General features: G+C 43.0%; 1 protein-coding gene across 5 annotated transcripts in view; it reads right to left on the reverse strand.

Moving 5' to 3' along the window:
* The window catches only part of FARP2 (FERM, ARH/RhoGEF and pleckstrin domain protein 2), a 111,053-nt gene that overhangs the window by 26,902 nt on the left and 59,391 nt on the right, over positions 1 to 24,760 (reverse strand). For all 5 annotated transcript variants that reach the window (XM_087424559.1, XM_087424558.1, XM_087424555.1 and 2 more), the window contains exons 9-13: positions 15,573 to 15,668; positions 13,639 to 13,802; positions 13,225 to 13,293; positions 12,604 to 12,661; positions 9,116 to 9,371 (exon numbers count right to left, since the gene is read on the reverse strand). In XM_087424559.1, the coding sequence (XP_087280685.1) occupies positions 9,116 to 9,371; positions 12,604 to 12,661; positions 13,225 to 13,293; positions 13,639 to 13,802; positions 15,573 to 15,668 (643 nt within the window). The remainder of the gene's footprint in view (positions 1 to 9,115; positions 9,372 to 12,603; positions 12,662 to 13,224; positions 13,294 to 13,638; positions 13,803 to 15,572; positions 15,669 to 24,760) is intronic.

Genomic DNA, 24,760 nt, shown 5'->3' on the forward strand with positions numbered 1-24,760 from the left:
ATAGACACTATTTCACAAAAATCGTCAACTCACAATTTAGTGAATCTATTAAAAAGTACCACAAACTGCTATTAAACATTTGTTTTTATTAAATCTGTCAGCTACAGAAAAATGTTGCAAGTCATATCTACTTTCAATTATGTAAACACAGATCCTACAAGACAAAGTAAATAAACCTGTGGGGAGATAAATATTTTTTTTGGTGAGGATGATTGTCACTGAGCTAACATCTATGACAATCTTCCTCTATTTTTTCTATGTGGGACACCACCACAGCATCACTTGATGAGTGGTGTGTAAGTCCGCGCCTGGGGTCTGAACCTGTGAACCCCGGGCCATCGAAGTGGAGTGCGTGAACTTAACCACTACGCCACTGGGCCGGCCCCTGTGGGGAAATATTTTTTCAAGCAAGTGGCAGTAAATGTGTAACTTGTCTACACTCGAGGCTGTTTGAGTGTGCACCCACACGTCCCCATGCCCTATCCTGTGTGGGCCACTGTCTTCCTCTTGTGTGTGTGAAGTCACTAACACAGACGATCCACACCAAGAAAACAAGTGTGGGGCTGTGGCTCTGCAGGCATGCTCTCCAGAATTGATGTCAGTGCGGTCAAGCTCTGCGATCCTGGACTGTGACCATGGGAAAGGGCACTGAGCTCAGTGCTCCCCTGCCTAAGAAAGTCCTCCTGACATTGACGACGCATCTTCGAGCGCACGGCTAAAAGGCAGATGTCTTAAGAAGTTTTAAAATGCTAAATATCAAGTGTAGGCACCATAGAATATCTTCAGCCTTAACTGACGTAAAGAATTAATCTTAAATATTTGTAAAAAGAGACCCCTGTGTCCATGGTCCTCTCCTGAAAAACAGCCAGAAAAAATCAATGCTGCTCTGAGTTGCAAGAGGCTCCCCTACAGAAGCCACTCACACACAAAGGTGGTGCTTCCCCCCCTCACCACGGTATCAAGGACCGATTCCTCTACGTATAGACAAGGGATCTTTGGAAACTCTTCAATTTTGAAAATTCAGTGATTAGAAACTGATAGACACAAGTGGTAGTCACGTTTCACTGAGCTCCATGTTTCTGCTGGAATGGATCACGTCCTGTCCACCAAGTGTTCACAGGCAGGCTCTGTCCTCAAAGCTGCAAGCTACAAAGTTTGATTGTCTTCAAAAAACACTTAAAATTTAAAACTCTTACTTCAAACTGTCAACGATGAGAACTCTGGCAGGTGATTTTCTTCAGGGTATTCATTATTTCCAAAAATTTCTAAATATTCATTTTTGAAATTCATTTTAAAAAGCCAGGATTATACTTTAGTGTTTACTTTGACTTTATTCATCTAACTTGGTGATGAAAGATAAATATCACATTTAGAGGAAAAGTTAAGCTTACTTCTATTTCATACCTTTAAATTCTCTGCTTTAAAACTCTATAATACAATCTTGAACATTTTTGCCTAATAGTAGGGGAAGAATCAGCTGCAGTTTGGAAAATTCAAGGTCAAGTTTGAAGGTTAATGTGATAGCAGGAGCTGTAAGATCTAGAAACTCCTTCTTTGGCTAGAACAATGGATCACTGACCCCATAAGAAAAAGAAAAAGCCTAATTGTCCAAAGAATCCAGGTAAACGTGAGCTTGATGAGCTAGCAGAAAACTACTTCTGGCTCCATTTTTTGACTAGGATGACATGACATGAGTCATTTTTACACAAAATCTGGTTCAAAAATAAAAGAGGTAGAAAAATGGCTAATACCGAGAGGTCCAACTATCAGTTCATCTCTTACTGGGTATTCGTACAGAGTTCACCTCCTGCTCATCTTCTCCATCTACAAATGGCAGATAAAAATCTGACACATGGTGCTCCCTTTTCACAGGGCCATGAGGCTTACGAGGTGACACCCACAAAGCTTTGAGGGGTGCCTGGCACGCAGGAGCCACGAGGTCGACGTGGACGCAGCTGTGGTTACCTGGAGCTCAGAGGGTGGCATCAACATGCATGGCGCTCCAAAGAAGCATTTTTCAGAGTTTTTTCTTTTGTTTTGTTCTAAATAAACAAGATTCTATCCTTGTTAAGAAAAACAGGCATCCTAACCTACAACATAGTCACACTTGGGCCTGGCAGGTGTGGGGTCTCCTCCATGCGTGCACACATATGGGTGGTCCAGGGCACCCCGTGTCTTTGTTCTAATAAGTGATACATTTTGTCTAAAACTTTGAGAAGCTGTGACTTATGGATCTTCTGAACTATTGAAGCAATGGAGGCAGGGTCCTTAAAACAAATTATTCAAATAAACTAAAAAGTCTGTAGGTGATGTTCAGTTAGGAAAGAAATGTAATCTGAATTAACCTGCTTCAAATATAAAGGCCATATGGTTTTTACCCTCCTAACCGGTCAACCTGCAGATCTAGTAGAGAAATGCTTTTCAGCCGTTTCTTGAAATCTGCATTTATCACTGAGGTTCCTCGTTGGGGATGCATGTGCTCATGTCACTTCATCCCTGACCAGGGACGCTGGGCAGTGGTGGCATCAGTCAGGGAGCAGGGCTGGTGTGATATGGGAGGGAACTGATGCTCTTGTGATTCACTACCCTCTCCTCTAAGTGGGGAAGTGACTGCCCACGGCAGGGTTCTCGGGAGTTTGTGCTGACACCATGACCCCCTGCTCTGGTGTGTGGCAGAGCACAGACACTGAGCTCCAGGAGGAGCACGCTGCCAGATGCCTCCCACCCCTTGGCCACACTGGGTGCTGGCATCTTGGAACCCCAGGGAGGAAACACTGGGTGCTCCCAGCACCCACCACCCCAGGTGCCTGCGCTGCTCCGAACACCCGGGAGGGAGAGGTGAGGGGACTGTTCTCACAAGGCTTGCTGCAGCCGCTGCCCAGGAGGTGGGGGGCAGTATCACGTACGTTCCAAGACCTGAGTGGGGCTGGAGAGGCGTGGACAGTTCCGTGGGAGAAGCAGAAAGCTTGTGTTGGCTGAGTGGGAAACTCAAGGTCAGAGTTGAAGTGAAGACCTGTTCAGAACCTGAGCAGCTGCTATACTTTGGGTCAGGATTTTACAGGGTGGGTTCTAGCTGACCGCAGAAATAAAGGCAATAATGTTCTCTTTCAGAATCAAGAAGCATGTGTTCCGTGCGCAGTACAAGCCCAAGGACTCCAGGCTTCATCCCCAGCGCTGCAAACTGAGCTGCCCCTGGCCAGCGCCTCAGAGGCTCAGTGTGGGGCCCAGAGCAGCGGACCACAGGCTCACCTACATCCACCTCTGCATGCTGCCACGCGGGCCACACCAGGCCAGAGGAGAAAGCACTGAAAGAGAGTTAATCCCGAGAAAAGAGAGGCGCCTTCCCCCGTGGCCCCAACAGGGCAACGCCATCCATATTTGAAGTAAGATAATCTGGACGAGCGTCCTGGTGCCTATTGTTGCTCAGAAGCCTATGAAGTGAAGAAAACGTCAGTGAAGATGCAAAAAAAATACATAGCTGTTTCAGGGATTCATTTAATACGCAAAATAATCTTTAATTTATGTAAATCGAAACTATAAGTATAGGGCAAGAAAGCTAAAAAGCTCATTTAAAATTCTGTAGTGAATATTTCCTTATTTTATTGAGTAAACAATTAAAAAATTCTGAATTAGTACATATCTGCGAGTTTATAAATGGCAATTTCAATGGAAAACAGATTTTATAAGTACCACAAACCAGGCAACACAAACGTCTCTGTAAAGAATGAACAAATTCAAACGCATAAGGAAATGCCAGTTCCTCTTCTCTTCATCTCCTAGGGGACTGCAGACACCTTCACGCAGAGACAGCGCCCAGGGACACTTCAGGCACAGGCTACTGCGTGCAGAGGGGCCAACAGTGGCCACCTGCACCCCAGCCAGCTGTGACAAGCTCTGCAACTTCAGGAGAAGGGCCAAAGCAAAACCCGGCAGAGTGATCCCATGGCCTTGAGGACAGATACTAAACTTCTCAACTTTAAGTGCCTGAGAGAACTAACATTTTTGTCTGTGAAGTAATTGTTCTAGCAAAGGATTTCTTTTTGATGTTCCAAAAACGGGGAGGGAATAAGCATACCTCGAAGACACAGGAATTGGCATCCAATGTCACATAACACATAGGGACATGGTTCATGTGCTATGCGTGTGCACCATGTGATCATAACCACAGGACGCATGATGCTTCCTATTACTCCTTCGGGGCAGCAGATGGTGGAGGAACTTGCATTGAAAATCAAAATATACTTGTACACCAAAGCAATTAAAAAGGACTTTGCAAAATGACAAGAATAAGGATGACAACCAACAGGTTTTAAGATTTTTCATATTAAACTTTTTTTGCTGTGCTATTTTTATTGCCCACCCCTCTATCATTACTACTATTTTAAAAACGTGTGTTAACCGAAAAAGGGAAACCTAATCTAATTCCATACTTAGAGAATTCCTTTGTAATATAAAAAAGGCACACATCAATATCTAATGATTTAAACAACTACATGGTATACACCACTATCTATTTTAGTGCAGTCAATCTTACTAACATGAAACCGTTCTGTTGTTAGACTTTAAATATTCATATATTGGCTTACGCAAAATACCTGGACTTGGGAAACTTAAATACAAAAATAGACTTGATAACTAATAAAAATAAATATTCTACCTAAGGCAGAGTGTATTATTAAAGGTGGACTTAAAGTGGACAATGTGCCCTGCCTGCTGGGGGCCTTGCCCTGTGGGTACTGCTGTCAGCTAGCTGCCCAGCACACCTGGCTGTGCTGGGGACTGCCGCGTGAGCCCCTCCTGTCGGACGTAAGGCTAAGGAGAGCAACAGGTTAAGAGAAAACTGTCAACACTTTGCAGGCACTTTTCTACTATACACTCTCAGCAAACTGGCTCCTGGTAGAAGAAGTGCTGGTTACGAGTCTACACGTCATTCAAATTCGAACATTCATCCTGTAATCCAGGTATATGGGACCATCCTCCAAGGTGGTGTCCCTGCATAACACAAGGGCTTTCGAAGAAAAGGCGATCTCAAGCAACAGTCACAGCAAACAAAAGAAAGCCTAGGGCTGACTCAGGGCGTGGTGGCCTCGCCCAGAACTGTCCTGGATATTTTCATCTTTACTATAAACCATCTCTTCCTAAGATAGAAGAGAACACCTGCTTAAGCTACCTGCTACAAGTGGAAAGACATGATCTGTAGTAGGAAACGTCATCCTTCAGGCTCACTTCCCCTTGGTTTCTAAAGAATTCCTTCTGGGTGGGGGTTACAGCCCGCTCAAAAGTGAGAGGGGAGGCAGAGCTGTGAGAAGCAACCAAAGAAAAGCCAAAACTGATTCTTAAATAAACGATTTCATTATAAAGGAAAAGATGTAAAACTAAAAATATTATGAACATTCTGGAAAAGGAAAGCTGTTCAAAATTTTTCCACATCTTGCCAAAAAGCTAAACCTGAATCTGAAATAACGCCTTCCCCAGCAGTGCCCACCAAGCATCTGGGACGCTCTGGAGCGGCACTGTCCCATGCAGAGGTGCCAGCCACGTGGGGCTGTGGGAATGTGGCTGGTGTAAGTGAGGGGCATGTGGTCAGCAGTCAGCGCGGCTCCAGGTCCAGCCTCGGAGTTACAGAGGCCTGAGGGGCAGGCAGATGAGAACACAGGCAGCCAGACTGTGGGACACGAGCAGGACCAGCGGCCCGGCTTCTTCCACAAGTCACTGCATGAAAGGGGGGGTCTTCTAAAGGAAAGGAGACTTAAGAGCTATCACAGTCACATGCAGAGAGCAGATCGTGTTTGGATCCCGACTTGAACAAATCAAATGTTAACAGACACTTTAGACAACTGGCCAGATGTAAGTATGTCCTTGGTGTTAGAGGATACCAAGGGATTATTAGTTTTGTGTGACACTGTCTGTGTGGGGCTATGTCAGATGGTGTCCTTATGCTTCAGAGACACAGAGATTTTCCTACAGAGATTCTGAGGAAAGTTGTCAGCACGCCAGGGACCCACTTTAAAATACTACAGCAGTAAAACAGCACAAGAAACGGGTGACGAGTGCCAGGTGCTCAAGCGTCAGCAAGGCTCAGTTAGGGTAGGGGACATTGCCCGCCATCCCGCAGCCCTAGCTGGTCCAGGGATAGGGCAGAGCTGGCTCAAACCCACCCACATCTGACCTGCTGCCCAGACACTAAGACACTAAGTGGGTTCCCCTAAAACAAAGGACGGACACCGTTGTTAATTCAGAGCATCACAAGGCACATTCATTAGGCAACAACTGACGGGGGAGAGAGGCAGCCCTCATATGACTACCAAGGTTTAGGAAAAGCTTTTCAAATGTAACGTATATTAACTTCTCCTCACCACACAAACCCAAGGTTTGTTTTTGAGTGACACAAAGGGGAAAACAAAATGTCTAGAACATGCTCTACTAATTAGTAACTCTTGACTATATCACATTTACCATCAGCTCTTCTATCATAGGCACATATCTTTTCACAGAGGTTAGTCAGCCAACACGAAACTGTATCCAAACGCCTCTGAAGCGCAGAGAAGTCAAGAATAAAGAGGAAGGGATGGAACAGCAGGAACTGCGCGCGCTGCAGGCACGCTGCGCACCGCAGACACTGCACCTAGGAGGCTGCGGTGCAGCGTTAGGGCAGCTACAGAGGTGGAAAGTTACTCAGTACATTCAGCCAAAACTCCCTGCTGGTATTCAACCCATGCTAATGAGAAAGAGAGACTGACCCTCGCCTGAGGCCTATGGCAGCTGAGAGACACCTGAGGACCTAGTGTGCACAAAAGGCAAACCCACCCAGGCAGAGAACGAGGGCCTCACCCAGGACAAAGTTACCACAGGACATTTAGGAAGAAAATTAACCTTTACATACGGTATTGCTCTACTAGGTAAGACCAGAAATGATAAACAAAATCCCCCAAATAAAACCCAATCTGTGGACTTGTTTGACAAATTCAACAGTGTCTGTCCAGGCTTGTGTGGGTCCAGCATTCGTGGGGGCGTAGGCTGCACAGCAATGGCTTCTCTTCTGATGTCCACAGACGGACACCTCCGGTCTGTGCTGAGCACCACCCCCGTCTCTTGTAGTGGTGTAGACCACGGCACCCGAGGGCATACCTGCACAGTGGGCACGGCCACCTCAGCCCTCCTGGGTACGCAACTTTTCTCACTGCGCTGGGACAGACGATGTCCGTGATGGGGTCTATTAGAAACGGCTAGCGACTGCATATTACAAACCACCTGACATAAAAGAAACAACATCCCGAAAGAAAGGGTGTGCATGCAGCCCCTCGCTGTTTGGGGAGTTCCTGGGTGCTTATTCTTTTTAGTGAATAACCCACTCCGTCAGTTCAAAGCAAACGGTCTCTGGTCTGAGCTTACAAGCCCATGACTCTCAAGCCCATCAGTGTGCCTGGTTCTGCTTTTTCTGCAACCAAATATCTATTACACCCCCAATTAAGACAGATAGAAGAAAATGGTTCAAATTTATGTTGCCTTTTAAACCAATGCCTCTCAAGGCCCACTCTCTAAACATGGCACTCTTTCTGGGTCTCAAGTCATTAACGGGATGATGCCTCTGGCACTGAGACACACCCTGGGCAGTCCCAGGGACCCTGCCATGAGTGGCTGAAGACCACAGCATGCAGGAGGCTGTGGCCTCCACCGCCTTTCACAAGATTTGGGTTCTGTGGGGCTTACTCGAGATTTTGTGCAGTGGCTGGACACATCCAACAAAACCTCCATCCTCATGAACCACTGGCAGCATGCCTCATCTTAGACAGCAGCAGCAGGCATAATATGTATGTTCTACTAAAGATCAACATGAATCAGAACCGTGTAACATTCAAAATGCATAGCACCAGTTTTTAGTTAAATCAAAGCAAATGCCCAAAAAATAAAATTGCAAAGACTAATTATCAGCCCTCCAAGGAGGACTAGCTGAAACTACTCATCCATTTTAAACTTGATGTAGAGCTTTTAACATCATTCCAAGTGAAAGTTTTAATTCTTTGACGTTCAAAACAGAATAATCAATCAGAGAATCAGGAAAAAATAGAATATCTAGCCACGAACACAAAATCACTTTCTACGTCTAAAGCCAACAATCTGAGCTCTCACTGCAGAGCAGGCGGGTCATCCTGTAAGAGAGCCAGGAGTGCTCAAGATGGATTTTTATCTATCCATTCTCCTGGAGTCAAATTCTTTACATTATTCTGCAAATCGAAAATGACTCTCTCTCCACTTGTCTGTGCAAAAGGGTTGCTGAAGAAAAGGCTCACATCTAGGGGGGCCGGGGCCCCGGAGCCCCAGGAGTCTGTGTCTGTGCTGCTCGAGTCCTCGGCTGTTGTGGGCGGGTAGCTGAGCTGCTCTAACTGGTCGATGATGTCAGAGAATTGGAAGGCCGAGCTTGACTCAGAGCGGACCGAGCAGGCTGGGAAGTTGGCCATGGAGCTGGCCTCGGACTGATTGGCTGAGCTGGGCGTGTACACAGACAAGCCGCTGTGCAGCGGCATGTTGCTAAGGGAGCTGTTCTCGGACTGGTTGTTCCTAAGCGAGCTGGTCTCTGAGGGGCTCAGCAGGCTCTGCATCAGGCTGGCTTGTGCTTTCACCTCAAACAGCTCGGAGGTGTCTGAGGGGTGCACATCACCGCCAAAGCCACTCTCTTCCTCAAATTCAAACCCATCCTCTGCGTTCATGTGGACTGCCTCAGTGGAGTACCTGTCTGGGCTAGACTGGAGAGACCCCAGGCGGCCACACAAAGGGGCCTGCGGGGCTAAACTGCTATAAGGGAAAGAAAATGCCTCAGAACCTCCGGCAAAGAAAGAGATGTCTGCTGGATCATCATCTATGAACTCCTCGGACACCTGCAGCTGGGCATTTGTCAATGTGAAAACAGGGCCCCCCCCACTGCTCTGCCAGCCACACAGGTACTCCCCCTTGGAGGGGGATGAGCCCATGGTCAAGTCACCCTCACCACAGTTGTTTTTATTAGCAGCTCTGAGCTCCCTGCCAGTGACCCCTGCCTCTATGTCTAAGGGGCTACAACTCTGCCCCATAGGACTGCTGGGGCTGCAACTCCTCACAACACGACAAAACCCAACACCTTGACAAGGCTGAAGCGCGGCGGGGCCAGGGGGCTGGGCCTGTCTCGAGTCAGGGGCTTCAACTGCTGCTCTGCTGCTCCTCTCTGCAGCTGGCCTCTTGACGTCAGGAGCCTGGGGCTCCGTTAGGGAGCTGCTGCTGTCCTTGAAATCAGGTGGGCCGGGAGGGGCCAGAGGGGAGGTAGGGACCGAACAGAAGGAAGCATTTATTGAAGATGGGGACGCAGAAGTCCTCATGCCTTCGGTGAATGAGACGCTCTGGGGATCAAAATTAAGAAAAGAAAAAAAGAACACACAAAATTACAAATTACCATTAGAAAGTTGCAAAGAGAAGTGGACCCAAATTAGCACATTCACCCATTTCTATCACAGCTTTTACAAAGACGGGCAATTGATCAGACTTTCCCTTTTAGAAGTGAAGATGTGTAAATACACACAGGATTTCAAAAAGATCCAGGATCATCTGTTTATAATCTCTCATAATTCCATTTTTTTCTCTTATGGCATTAAATGTCTACAGTAAAGAACATCTCCCTCACTAAAACCTAGCCACGTGCACTCCACGTCTCCTTGGCATCCCGTGTCACCTTGACGTTGCATGAGAATGTTTTTGGGTATTTACCGGTTCCCTGAGGGGTAAAAGACAGCTAGAGAGAGAGTGAGCCCTTCCACTCAGCTCACAATATCCTAAAGCAAAGCACCCACAGGTGAGAAACACATCCAAAAGTCCTGCGGCACTCGGCATTCCTCTGTTGGAGGGCCGCCACCAGGGAGTGATGAAATGCATCAGTGCACTCACAGAGGCAGTGAAGGTGGAGGGGCTCTGCCTACGATGCTCCTGGCCAATACAAGTGGCACAGGAGCCCTGAGGCATTTTGAAAACACTGGAGTAGCCCAAAGGATGAGTGAGAAGAGGCTCATGAGCAGGAGGAAATGCTGGAGGGACTGTGACCAGAGAAGTCAAGTAGCCATGCTGCACTACTCAATACCCATGGCGCCCTGCACCATGTCCCCACTCACAGTCCCACACATAAGGACATGGAGTGAGCCCTCCTTACTTGTTATGTCACTCCTCATGCATCACTGAGACACAGTCATGCTTCCAGAAAACCTCATACCACACATATACACACAACATGATCAAGAGGGTGGTAGACCAAAATATAACCAAACAGTACTGAATAACTTTCTGTGCAAGGAACGGTATGCAATACAAGCAAATGCAATGATAGAAGGCACAGCCATTAACCTTTTAGAAACAAAATAGTAGCTCATAATCCATAAGATTAATCTATTTTCAAATGTTTACTGTATCACTTTTCCTTTTTTTTTTTTGGTGAGGAAGATTTTCCCTGAGCTAACATCTGTGCCAATCTTCCTCTATTTCAGACGTGGGTCGCTGCCACAGCATGGCTGACGAGTGGTGTAGGTCTACACTTGGGATCCGAACCTGCAAATGTGGGCCGCTGAAGTGGAGTGCGCTGAACTTAACCACTAGGCCAAGGGTCCAGCCCCCTATATCACTTTTTCTTAATCATTCCAGCATATTCAATATTCTCTTGTGACTTGTATTTTTATTTATTTATTTATTTTTTTGTGAGGAAGATTGGCCCTGAGCTAACATCTGCCAATCCCCCTCTTTTTGCTGAGGAAGACTGGCCCTGGGCTAACATCCATACCCATCTTCCTCCACTTTATACGGCATGCCGCCACAGCATGGCTTGACAAGCAGTGCATCGGTGCGAGCCCGGGATCTGAACCGGCGAACCCCGGGCCGCTGCAGTGGAGCACGCACACTTAACAGCTTGAGCCACCAGGCTGGCCCCTCTTGTGGCTTTTAAATTTTATTTATTTATTTTTTCCCCCAAAGCCCAGTAGATAGCTGTATGTCATAGCTGCACATCCTTCTAGTTGCTGTATGTGGGACGCGGCCTCAGCATGGCCGGAGAAGCGGTGCGTCGGTGCGCGCCCGGGATCCGAACCCGGGCCACCAGCACCGGAGCGCACGCACTTAACCTCTAAGCCACGGGACCAGCCCCCTCTTGTGGCTTTTAAAAGACAATATCCGACAAGTGAAAGCTTAAATGTAACTTTTAGACTATTCATGCTATTTTAGACTATTCATAAATTTGAACTTTGTTAAAGAAACAAGAATAAATTCTTTTAATTTCAATTGATTTAACAAGGAATTTCTAAATAGGAAACATACCTAGAAGAGTTAAAGAATGTTTTTATTTTAAAAAAAGTTTGGGACACATGAGCTTTAACATATGAGTTACGAGTGCAGCTTCTGGAAATACTACAATAGGGTAAACTACAAACTGGCAACGAAAATTAACATTGTGCAGAAATAAAAAATGATAAATAAGAAACTATACAGCTGCATGAGCAAACAGTTATGATATAATATTACACAAAAAGAGCTGGCATGTGGAAGTTAATATGCAAACATGAAAACAGCAAGGGATTACAGTGAAGTGGATCTGAAACACAGAAAGGTCACCCATGTCCCATCACAGTGGCACAGAACTGTTACCATCACATTTTGGGACGCTGCCCAACCGTTTTTCTATGAAGTGTTTGTGTGTGCCTGTGTGTTTTAATATAGTTGTAATCATGTCAAACACATAGAGATGTAAATTTGTTTCCTGCTTTTCACCCTTAAAATAATAGCAAAAAATCCCACTCAGTGAATACAGTTTAATTAAGTAAATCATTTCCCTAAGCTAGCATTTACCACTGATTCAAGCTTTTATAAAAGTAATATTCACTCAGTTGTTTTCCTGACAACAAAAAGCAGTATATGTCCACTGTAAATAAAAATTGCCTCGAATCATCCTCTAGCCTTTTTTCTCTATAAATCTATGTGTCTTTTAAATCAAAATGAGGAACATATTACACAGGCTGTCTTGCAACCTGTGCTAGTTTCACTTAGTAACATATTTTTAATGTGTCCCTGGTCACGCACTATTCTTCTAAAATAAGATTTTTATGACTTTTGTTTTTGGTGAGGAAGATTGTCCCTGAGCTAACATCTGTGCCAGTCTTCCTCTATTTTGTATGTGGGATGCCGCCACAGCATGGCTTGATGAGCAGTGTGTAGGTCCGCACCCAGGATCCGAATCCACGAACCCCAGGCTGCTAAAGCGGAGCATGTGAACTTAACCACTACATGACCGGGCTGGCCCCTAAAACAAGATTTTTAATGGCTCTCAAGCAGTCCATCAAATGGACACACCCAACACAGTGCTGCTGAATCACCCAGCACAGACGGTGCTCTTCAGGATTTCTGTGTTACCAATGACATGCATCTCACTGCACAAAGACTTCTCTTTACTTAGGACTCCTTTCTGCAAACAGAGTCCCAAGACTGGAATTGCCATGTGAATGACACAACTAATTTTAAGACTCTTGTTACAACATTGCCAGATTATTTTCCAAAAGGGTACTGGTAATTAATACTGTGTATGTCCTAACACGTAGGACTCACCTGCCTTGGCAAGTCGGCAGTCAGAGCACGGATGGACATCCGAGTCTTGCTGTGTCTTCTGCAAACAGAGAATAAGCATGAGGCACCAGGCCCTCCTCTCTTGATATCTGTTTTTGATGCTGCATGTGCTGCGCCCATGAGGAAAAACTCACATAAAAATGTGGCTAAGACTCTGAAAACATGCCATAAAGCATCTAACTAGAAATGAGTAGGATAACAGAAAACAAGAATTCAAATAAAAAATAGCTGTACCAGAAGAGGGACAATCGTCCCCCGACACTGAAGGAAAAATTCCACATGCAAAGAAACAACATGAATTTTCGGGTTCAAAGTTTATCATACTATGTAAAAACATTATATATAAACTAAGCTATATGAACTAGCAACTAAAAAGTAATATCTGTGTCCGTATACAATAACTGTAAAAAGATATTATAAATCCATAATCTTTAAAAAGATATTATAAATCCATTATCTTTAAAAGAAATAAAAAAACAGAACTCAAGTGTCAAAATACATGTTTATGTACTTGAAATGACCTGTATTCAAATAAAGTTTAAAAATATTTAAAATACTAATTTTAAAAGCATACACTTATACCATAAAGACCACAGAGCTCACCTTTCATATGGAATTCTCCTCATCCCACCGTCTTTGACATAATCTACTAGTTGTTTCTGAGTTCTTCCACTGTGAATAAAGGTTCAGATTTTAAAGAAAAAAATCAACAGTAATTCACAGTATTAATTTTTCACAAAGGCAAAGGCAAAGACTTGCCCATCCTCTCTCATAAATTTACATATGCATTTTAACATTATGCTTTGCAATAGGCATAACTGATATTCTAAATACAGTTTTTATTAAGCTTATTTTTTGCACTGTTTTATTTGATATGCTTTCTTTAGTTTTACAATGGCTGCATTCTGTATGTAATTCTCTGAAAGATTTTACAACATTCCTTTCTTGACTAGGGATATTTACGTTCTCAGTTCTACACACCAGCCCGAGTCCCTCCTGGCGTGTGGCACACCCCACCTGTATCTGAAGGAGGAGCCCCTGCTGAAGAAGACGGCTTTTGCTTTTGGCTTAGGTTGATCAAAAAGTCTAAAGAAGGTATGGTACTCCACACAAATCTTCCAGAAGTTCTTACATTCATCTCTACTACCAAACAAGAATTCCAGTGTGTCCTGGTAAGGTCCCTAGAAACAAAATACAAAGTTTAGGAAACTAATTTAGGAATAAAATTTAGGAAGCAGTTCAGACAACAAGCTACTCCAAAATTAAAAATTAGGAAGATATTTTTTCTGGAAATCATATACAAAGACTTCTGGTTCCATTTACATTTAAGAGAAGAAAACACATTTCACTGTAGAAATATCAGAAAAAGGCAGTCATCTATAATCACACAACTGCTAACATTCTGAAGCACATCTTTATAATCTTTTCCCACCTGGCAAACGATGGCATCTTTCCACGCCAGTCAATATATTTATGTGTTATTACTGAACTATTTTCCTGCGGGTTTTTTGGGGATGTTTTGGATGTCCAGGATATGTAGTTTTTCAGGCTCACAAACACCACCACAAAGAAACTACTGCATTATTGCTCATGGTTATTCCTTAGGATAAATCCCTAGAAATGTCACACTGAGCTCAAGAACAATGCACATTCTGAACCTCATGACATACATTTACCAAATTACTTTCAGAAAGACTGTAATACTTTGACTCCTATGTTTAGTCTTAAAAATCTAAGTGCTTAGGATATAAAATGTAACTTCGTGAAGTGCAGATATGGACATAGTTCTGAACTTTGAAATATCATGGTATTCCAATTAATAGTTGCCTGAATATATTGGGCAGTATTGTATATTGTATACAATATTGTAATTGTATATTGGGCACATATTCTCTTCTTTCCCTATCTTTTCAGAATAATCGCCAGAAACATATTTTTTGAGAAAAAAGCAGCCTTTTACTTGCATTTTGTATATGTTTTTGGCATTCCTTATACCTTCCTTTCATCCATAGAAATTTGAATAATAAACAAGCCATCCTTTCACACCTCTACCAAAAATAAACATACTCACATAGAGCACGTGAACCTGGTGTTTGACAAAAGCCCTTGCTAATCAAGCGCCTCTGAACAGCTTAGGTAAAGCCTTTCCTCTGACTGGTCCAGGGCTCCACATCTGCCGCTGCTCCAGGTGTGTCTAAGCCGACACAGCCTCTTAAGCTTCAAGCCCACAGTGGCTCAGCTAATCTGCTTTCTATTTCCTAACTTCCCTTGTACACTGGAGCTGTAACAATGTAAATACCTTTGAACAGTCTGAAGTATCGGATTTCCCCCAACTGTCAGATTGCACATATTCATTTTTCCATTTCTACTCCTTTCACTAAATTCATATGTCATTATTACTTTATTGACTGACAGTCTCAAAAGGAAGGAATATTTATTTTCTGAAAATCAAAGCTTCTTCAATTAGAGCTAGTTAAGGGTCAATTTCTGAATCAAAGACACATGAGAACACTGGGAACGCCCTGGGTTCACTTTGGACAGAAGCTCTAACACCAATCTGCTGTAGGGCTTCAGGTCCCACTTAACCATCTGTATTTCAGCTTTGTTACCTAGAGAACAAAGAGGCTGCAATAAACCAGCAGTTCTCAGCAGCCCTGGGAGCTGTTTAGATGTGCACACGCTCAGGCCCACCCCAGACCTGCTGAATCTGAAACCTGGGGGTGGAACCCAGCAATTGTGGTGTAACCAGTCCCCTAGTGACGCTGCTGCACCCTCAAGGTGAGAACTGCTGGGCAGATGACCCAAAAGCCCTTCCAGACCCCAGTCCCGAATCCTCTTCTGAAATTCTTGTGTGCATTATACTGAAATGATTTATAAAGTAATTAAAAAACCCAATATTCTAGCAGAATAAATTCTCTTATAATTTAAAAAGTGCTAAAAATAATACTTACATGGACCTCTGGGTGGAGTTTGATAAGAAACCTTTTCCTCTTGAAGCTGAGTTTACGAACCCTGGACCAGTTGAAAGTGTTAATTTTGGTGGCACTCTGAAATTCAAGAGATGGACACTTGGTAACATCTTTGTAATACAGACACACACACACAATTTCTCATGAAACAAGGAATGTTTCAATTATATCCTTGCCAGATAACACAGCAACCCACTTGATATTTTACAATTATATCTGGGATGACTGAATTAAAATGGCAATACTAAACATACTAATCTGTTTTAGAAAGATAACTTGATTTCTTTGATAAGGCTTTATTACAAACTATTCTTTATCAATGTTAACAGCAAACATTTTTGAAGCCCACCCCTGTGAAGAGGGTGCTCGGGAAGGGGCAATGGTGGTGGTTAGGCAGGGTTGGGAGCAGAGTTGGGTTTCTCACTGAAGGAGAGAAGGAAAGCTAGAATGAGCCCTGGGGTGCTGGACTGGAAATGGAACTAGTGACGTGAACTCTTAACACCCCAAAAACCAAGGGGCACACCTAGTACATGGATCTTGGTTTCCACATACTACTCTCCACTAAAAAGACCAGTGATGTTTGGTCTTCTAGGGGGAAGCAGTCAAAGTACAAAATTAATCTGGAATATCTTGTTGTGTAAGAAAGCAAACAAATGCTCAAAAAATGATATGACATGTCAAAAGGACACATGAGCCAGCTTGAAGGGACTCCCAATGGCCAAATGTGGGACAATTTAAAGATCAACATAAATAATGATGACAACAGATTATCAAGTATCAGATTATAACTCGGATTATTATAATTGGAATTATAATACAAATCCATGAGTCCACAGTGACAAAGAAACGAAACAAATGGGGAGAAAACCCTTCCAGGAGCACAAAGAATGGAATTTAAAAAGTTGTCATGTGGTAACCATTAGAATAATCCAAGGAGGAGGTGACTGGGATGTGGTATGGATATTTATGTCATCTCAAAGTGTCTCACCACAAAATACTTAATTAAAGGATAAACAGTAAGTAGAGAAGCTTGTCAAGCGCCATCTGACCAAGTGATCGATGTTGATACTAGCAATGAGACACATGGATACCATGGGCCACCTCACATGCTGTACCAGGCACACCATCACTTCTGAGATTCACCCACCCTAGAAGCTTAGCCAGGGTCTGATCTTCAGCAAGTACTGGACAAGCCCATATTATGGTCATTCCACAAAATGACTGGCCTGTAATCCCCCAAAACATCAAGGTCATGAGAATCAAGGAAAGAAGGAAGAAAGTTCCAGATTGAAGAGACTAGAGAGACACAATGACTGAACATGGCATTTGATCTTAGATCGGATCTTTTGCAATAAGCACGATTAGGGCAACTGGTGAAATCTGGACAGGGGTCTTTGCACTGTTCTTGTAACTTTTCTGTAAGCTTGAAATTGTTTCAAAATAAAAATTTTAAATGTATTAAACACTTTTCTGGCATTTTCTATTTTACTCTTGACCATCATGACCATTTACTCTTTTCTGCAAACCTGAGATGGGGAACAGTAAGGTAAGGAATGTTTTCCCTTTAGAGATAATGAAAAAAAACATCTTCAGCCATACAAAGGAATGAGGTGCTAGAACTTGCTACAACATGGGTCAACTTTTAAAACAAGGGAAAGAAGCCAGGCAAAAAGGACCACATACTGTATGATCCCATTTACATGAAATGTCTAGAAGAAGGAAATCCATAGAGATAGAAAGCAGATTAGTGGCTTCAGGGGCTGGGGGAGGGGGAGTGACTGCTAATGGGTATGGGAGGGGATTAAAATGTTCTGGGATTAGATAGTGGTGATGGTTGCACAATTCTGTGAATAGACTAAAAAGAACTGAATGTGTACTATAAAATGGTGAATTTTATGGTATATGAATTATATCTCAACTAAAAAAATTCCTGAGTTAAGAGATGTCCTCAGGGGGCCGGCCCGGTGGCGTAGCAGTTAAATTCCCGCATTCCTCTTTGGTGGCCTGGGGTTCGCCAGTTTGGATCCTGGGAGTGGACCTACTCACCAATCATCAAGCCATGCTGAGGCAGCATCCCACATAGAAGAACTAGAAGGACCCACAACTAGGATATACAACTATGTACTGGGGCATTGGGGAGAAAAAAGAAAAAGAGGAAGATTGGCAACAGATGTTAGCTCAGGGCCAATCTTCCTCAAAAAAAAGAAAAGAGATGTCCTCAAAGCCAAGATAAAATGCTTACGTCTACGTGAGAACTGAAGAAGCTCCCAAAATACTGCCCAAACACTAAGTTACTCTAATTTCTACTCAAAGTAAAATATTGGAGGATTTTCAACTATGTTCTCAAAAAAAGCAAACAAACAAAACACAAAACATCAACAAAAGAAAACAAAGCCCTCACAACTTAGCTCTCAATTCTCGACATTGTTTACGTGCCCAGGGCAGACACTTAAAAAAGCCAGTGGCTCCAACTTTGTTCTTTTTTCTCAGGATTGCTTTGTCTATTGGGGTCTTCTGTTATTCCATATAAAGTTGGAGGTATCACACTCCCTGAATTCAAAATATACTACAAAGCTATAGTAATCAAAAGGGCATGGTACTGGCATGTACCTTCTATTTCAAAAAAACAGACACAGAGATCAATGGAACAGAATTGAGAGCCCAGAAATAAACCCACACATCTATGGACACCTAATCTTAGACAAAGGAGCCAACATACAAGGAAGAAAGGAAAGTCTCTTCAATAAATGGTGCTGGGAAAACCAGACAGCCACATGCAAAAGAATGCAAGTAGACCATTATCTTATACTATACACAAAAATTAATTCAAAATGGATTAAAGACTTGAATGTAAGACCTGAAACCATAAAACTCCTAGAAGAAAACACAGGCAGTACGCTCTTTGACATCAATCTGAGCAGTATGTTTTTGAATACCATGTCTACTCAGGCAAAGGGAACAAAAGAAAAAATAAACAAATGGGACTACATCAGACTAAAAAGCTTCTTCATGGCAAAGGAAACCATCAACAAAATGAAAAGACAACCCACCAACTGGGAGGAAATATTTTCAAATCACATATCTGACAAGGGGTTAATATCCAAAATATATGAAGAACTCATACAACTCAACAACAAAAAAATGAACAACCCGATCAAAAAATGAGCAGAGAAGAAGAACTAGAAGGACAACTAGAATCTACAACTATCTATTGGGGCTTTGGGGAGGAAAAAAAAAAGAGAGGAAGATTGGCAACAGATGTTAGCTCAGAACAAATCTTTCCCAGCAAAAAAAAAAAAAAAAAGAGCAGATGACATGAACAGACATGTTTCCAGAGAAGATATACAGATAGCACATGAAAAGATACACAGGTGCATGAAAAGATGTTCAACATCACTAATTACCAGGAAAATACAAATCAAAGCTACAATGAGATATCACCTCACACCCATCAGAATGGCTATAACTAACAAGACAAGAAATAAATGTTGGAGAGGATGTGGGGAAAAGGGAACCCTCATATACTGCTGGGGGGAATGAAAACTGGTGCAGCCATTATGGAAAACAGCATGGAGATTTCTCAAAGAATTAAAAATAGAAATATCATATGATCCAGCTATTCCACTACTGGGTACTTACCAAAAGAACGTGACATCAACAATTCAAAAAGAGGTATGCACCCCTAAGTTCCTTGCAGCATTGTTCACAGTAGCCAAGATGTGGAAGCAAAGCAAGTGCCCACCAACGGATGAATGGATCAAGAAGATGTGGTATATATATACAACGGAATGCTACTCAGCCATAAAAAAAGACAAAACTGCCATTTGCGACAACATGGATGGACCTTGAGGGTATTATGCTAAAAGAAATAAGTCAGACAAAGAAAGACAAGTACCACATGATTTCACTCATGTGGAAGATAAACAGACAGACACATAGATAAGGAGAACAGATTAGTGGTTACCAGAGGGGAAAGGGGTGGTAAAGGGGCACATACGTACGGTGACGGATAAAACAAGACTATTGGTGGTGAACACAACGCAGTCTATACAGAAGCTGAAATATAATAATGTGAACCTGAAATTTACACAATGTTATAAGCCAATATGACAATAAAATAATTAAAAAAAAAAAAAGTTGACGGCCTGCAAAAGAGGTGGAGAAAGCACACGTCGTCCCAAGAAAGATGCACAAAACAGCAGGGAGACTCGCAAAGGATTGTTTCCAGCTGCTTGCTTGCCTTTCCATTTTCTCTTCTGGTCAAAATAAAAAATTACTATATCCCAGGGTTTTAACCATGGTCACAAATCAAAAGAAGAAACAAACAGAAAATGTGAGGGCAATTAGAGCCTTCACCTGCTGTACCCTCACCTTGATCTGACAGACTTTGAGACTTAGCACTTTTAAAACAGAGCAGTTAGCTGCGGACATTTAGACCTCCTGCGTTCATTCTAATTTTTATCAAATAATTCATGGCATAATTGTAGATGTCAAATAAGGCTTGAAACAAACCCCAGCCATTGAGGGCCCACCCGCTCCACCCTCAAGTCCTCTTCCTCGCACAGAACTACCTTCGGCAACTCTGGCGCCTCTGCTGGGATGTACCCCAGTCATCGTTCACTCACCTATATCTCTGAACAGCATGCTGAAGACTGCCAGTGCATTTTCCACTTGGAGATCTCGCTTCCTGAACTTGCACACCACCACTACCTCAAATCCACCCCACCCCACACTCCCCCAATTTTTGGTAGATTTTATTTTTATTTATTTATTTATTTTTAAATTAAAAAAAATTGTTTTGTGTGTGTGTGAGGAAGATCAGCCCTGAGCTAACATCCATGCCAATCCTCCTCTTTTTGCTGAGGAAGACTGGCCCTGGGCTAACATCCGTGCCCATCTTCCTCCACTTTATAATGGACGCCCCCACAGCATGGCCTGATAAGCAGTGCATCAGTGTGCGCCCGGGGTCCGAACCCGGGCCACCAACAGGAGAGCACACACGCTTAACCACTATGCCATGGGGCCAGCCCCCTTTGGTAGATTTTATTTTATTTTATTTTATTTTTATTTATTTATTTTTTATTGTTGATCCTGTCTTTATTTATTTATTTTTTAATTTTTTGTTTATTGCAGTAACATTGGTTTATAACATTGTAAAAATTTCAGGTGTACATCATTATACTTCTATTTCTGCATAGATTACATCATGTTCACCACCAAAATACTAATTACAACCCATCACCACACACATGTACCGAATTATCCCTTTCGCCCTCCTCCCTCCCCCCTTCCCCTCTGGTAACCACCAGTCCAATCTCTGTCCCTATGTGCTTGTTTATTGTTGTTATTATCTACCCCTTTGGTAGATTTTAAATTCGGTATTTGTATTACTGATCATGTAAGTACGGCTCACAAGTTGAGCCATGGTGAATTATAACTATATTTTGTTTCTTTACTTTTAATTTTCCTTGAGTTACTAATTGCCTCTTTTCATTTGCTTACTTTTCTATGTACCTATCACTAATTCAGCCTAAAAGTTCCCTACAGGACCTTAAAACTCTTCAATATGGTTTAACACACGAAATAGTTTATTGGTTCTATTTTTCTCTTGTAGGCACCCTCCTGGAGCCCTCTGCCTTCTGCTCGTGTGTTGATGGAATGTTCTCTTGACCTGAGCACGGCCTGCACCTCCTCTTTGCTGGTCTCATTTCCTCAATTCTCATTCTTGGTTTACTCTCTCCTCTAGTGTGTCCTTAAACAGTGTGTGCAGGATTTAAGTTTTTGAAAAATTGCACGTCTGAAAGGTGTTTTTCTCTCTGTACAGAAGTCGTGTTAGACGGGGCATAGGATTCTAGGCTGGGAATGACACTCTTTCATTCTGGACCACTGCCTGCCCCATGGTCTTCTGGCTTCCATACTGCTAATGACAAGCCCAACACCATTCTAACTCCTTCCTTCTTTTCTCTCTTTCCGCCTGGAAGCCCTCTGATCTTCTCTACTATTTTGACTTTTTATACTGATGTGTCTTGTGAAGATCTTTATTCGTTATACTAGGAACTTGCAGGCACTTTCAACCTGGAAATTCTTGCCTTAAGTTCTGGAAATTTTTTCTTTAACAATCTCCTCCACTGCTTCTGGTTCCTGCCTCTAGAATTCCTGGATGTTGCACTTTCTGGATTCCTCCCTGAATTTTCTTTACTTTTCTCTCCCATCTTTCATCTTTTACTCTGCTTTGTGGAGATTCCTCAACTTTATCTTTCAAACATTCTCGTTCTGCCAACACTGTCATTCCTGCTATCACATTTTTAAATTTGCAAGCACTGTTGTTCTCTATATGTTCCTATGATTGCATCCTGCTCTTGTTTCAGAGATGCAAGTTTGTCTCTTATTTTTGTGAGGCTTTTTGGAAAATGTAATACAGTGACATCAACAATAATGATTACAATAATAACATTAACAATACATTAAGTTCTAAAGGTACCAAAAATGAGTCCACTGTGAAAAGTTTCTCTCTCACCCCTTCCCCAAACCTGCCAGCTTCGTCGTCTTCCTAGAAGTGATTAACGTCACCAGTTTATTTCATATGGAATAAATGTGGCGTGTGTGTGTATAACTTTTCCCACAAGCGGCAGCAAACTACACACACAGTTTTGAATCTGTTCCCCATATAACAATAATCTCCAAGAATGTTTTCTCTGTCAGGACATAGACAGCATCCGTGTTCTTTGTACCGCTGCCCAATAGTCCATGATGCGGATGCACCACCATTTACTTAACCTGCCTCTAATGATCAATGATCAGTATTTTACTACTACAAACAAGGCTAAAATAAAAAACTACAGGGTAAAAGTTTTACGCTTCTGATAAAGGAGCATTCCTATTCCTCATGAGCATGATATAGCAGAAAGCAATTTTTCTGTTTTGTCAATCTGATAGACGAAAAACAGTATCCTCTCTGAGGACACTGTAGGTTTTGTTTGTTTTATTTTATCATTTCCTTCATCACTGACACTGATTCTGTTTCTTCTAAGTCTCTTCTTCCCTCTAAGTTGGTATCTGTCCCTCAAGAGAGAGGCTTTCGTCACATTTCTGGCCATCCTTAGTTACCCCCCTGCATATAAAAGAGGCTCTAGCATGCTGGAGTTTGTGACCATCCTGGTCAACAGGGGTTCAGGCAAGCACCATCACTGGATGCTAAATCGAGGGCAAATTGGACAAGGGACAGGATATCTGTATGGTCTTAAAGCATCGTGCCTCAGATTACTTATTGGCTGAAAGAGAAAAACTAGTAACTATACAGTGGAAGAACCAGAAAACACAGGGATCAAGGTTCACATCACCAGCGAGGCCAGACAGTGTCTCAGATGCGATCCCTGAGGAGGACACAACATCACCCAGGTAGTGGTCCAGCTGGGACCATGTAACCTGAGTCTAATCCCAGGAAAATAGCCAACAAACAGCAAATGAGGAACATTCTATTAAAAATAAAAAGGGACTGTGTTCTTCAAAACCGTCAATGTCATAAAAGATAAAGAAAAAAGAAATGCTCCAGGTTAAAGGAGACCAGGGCTTGACAACTAAATGCTATGTCTGCTCCTGGACTGGATCTTGTCTTGGAGAAAAACAAAAGCTTTAAGGACCTCACTGGACAGTTGATGAGACTGGAAAAGAAATGGTACATTAGATTAAAGAACTGTTTATCAGTTGCCCCAGTGATGACTACATTGTGGGTATGGAAGGGAGTATTCTGTTCTTAGGAAATACATACTGAAGTGCTTAGGGGTAAAGGGCCTTGATACATGCAACTTACTCTCAAATGCTTCAGAGAGAGTTGTGTGTGTGCATGTGCATGTGTGTGTGCATGCATGTTGGTGTGTGTGCACATGTGGAGAGGGGGAAGGAGGGAACTATAAATGATAAAGCAAGTGGGTGAAACACCAATCCAGTGACTCTGGGTAAAGGGCACGTGGGGGCTCTATGTGCTATTCTAATTCCCACAGCTTCTCTTTAAGTTTGAAAGTGTTTCCAAATCAAAGTCTTTAAAAGAGGAGGCTCTAAAATGCTGGCTGGCAGCTCTCTGTGGGCTGGTGTGGGGTCACCATGGGATGTCCCAGCATCAACACCTGCAGGGCTCCTGCAAGGCTGGTCGGACTTTCTGGTAAGCAGGTCTCTGGTGAGCTGTCTCAAAGATGTCAGCCTGGCCAGCATTCTAGGGGGCTGAGATCAGGAGGACTTGTCACACCGTTAGATTACAGGTTTTCCCTTCAACCTTCACTTAACAGTGGCTACTGCAAGGCACCTCATCTCCACCTGAGCGCACTCTAGAGAGGAAGACCCCTGCCCTCTTCCAGGACAAGGAGGGGCTGTGCTGGCTTGGATCTGGTGCTGAAAATGCTCCTCACACAGACAGAACTGGGTTTCTGTCTCCAGTCCCAGCCTGCCTTGGTTGTCAGAGCTGCCTTTCCCGGCCCCTGGGGACACAGTGGCCTGTTCCCTGGTTTTTCCCCGCAGGCGACTGGATTTCAGCCTTTCCCATTCTGCAATCAATTCCCACTCATCTACTCATTTCCCAACTTCCAAAATTTTGCTGATAGTCCTCATCTTCTGTGGTTTCCTTTTCCATTCTTTGTTCTTACTGATTTAAATTAAAAAAAAACAAAAAACCTTTGTTGTCATTCTGGTGGGGGTTTTGAGGGAGCAGAGATGAATTCAATCTGCCATCTTTAATCTGAAGTCTCTAATCTCTTGCTTTCACAACTTCTTCAGTTACAAATTATTTGTCCTTTTCTGGAAAAATGACAACAGCTCGATTTGGATGGATATGTGATTTTAATCTCTGCATGATGTAGGAACTGTCATCAGAGTGAGCAGGTGTGGGAGGCCCTGGGACCATCCACTCAAAGCGTATGGCTTGCTAAAGCTGTCTCTATCATGGATTTTTATTGTTCTTTCATCACATTAAGTACAGAGTATAACACAATTAACATTCTAAAATCAAAATTAAATTTTTTTTCTGACAAGAAATTGAAATTGGATGGCTAGGTTAAAAAGAAGAAAGGAAAAGAAAAATGAGACAAGCGTGGCTTGACTGGGGAGGCCTGAGTCAACCCCACCAGTTAGGTGAACACAGGTTCCAAGGCGCCCACAGTGCAAAGAGCAGTGCGCTCCTG

This window comes from Ceratotherium simum, chromosome 37 (assembly GCF_057802395.1).
Source record: "Ceratotherium simum simum isolate JZ-2026a chromosome 37, ASM5780239v1, whole genome shotgun sequence".
Classification (NCBI taxonomy): domain Eukaryota; kingdom Metazoa; phylum Chordata; class Mammalia; order Perissodactyla; family Rhinocerotidae; genus Ceratotherium; species Ceratotherium simum.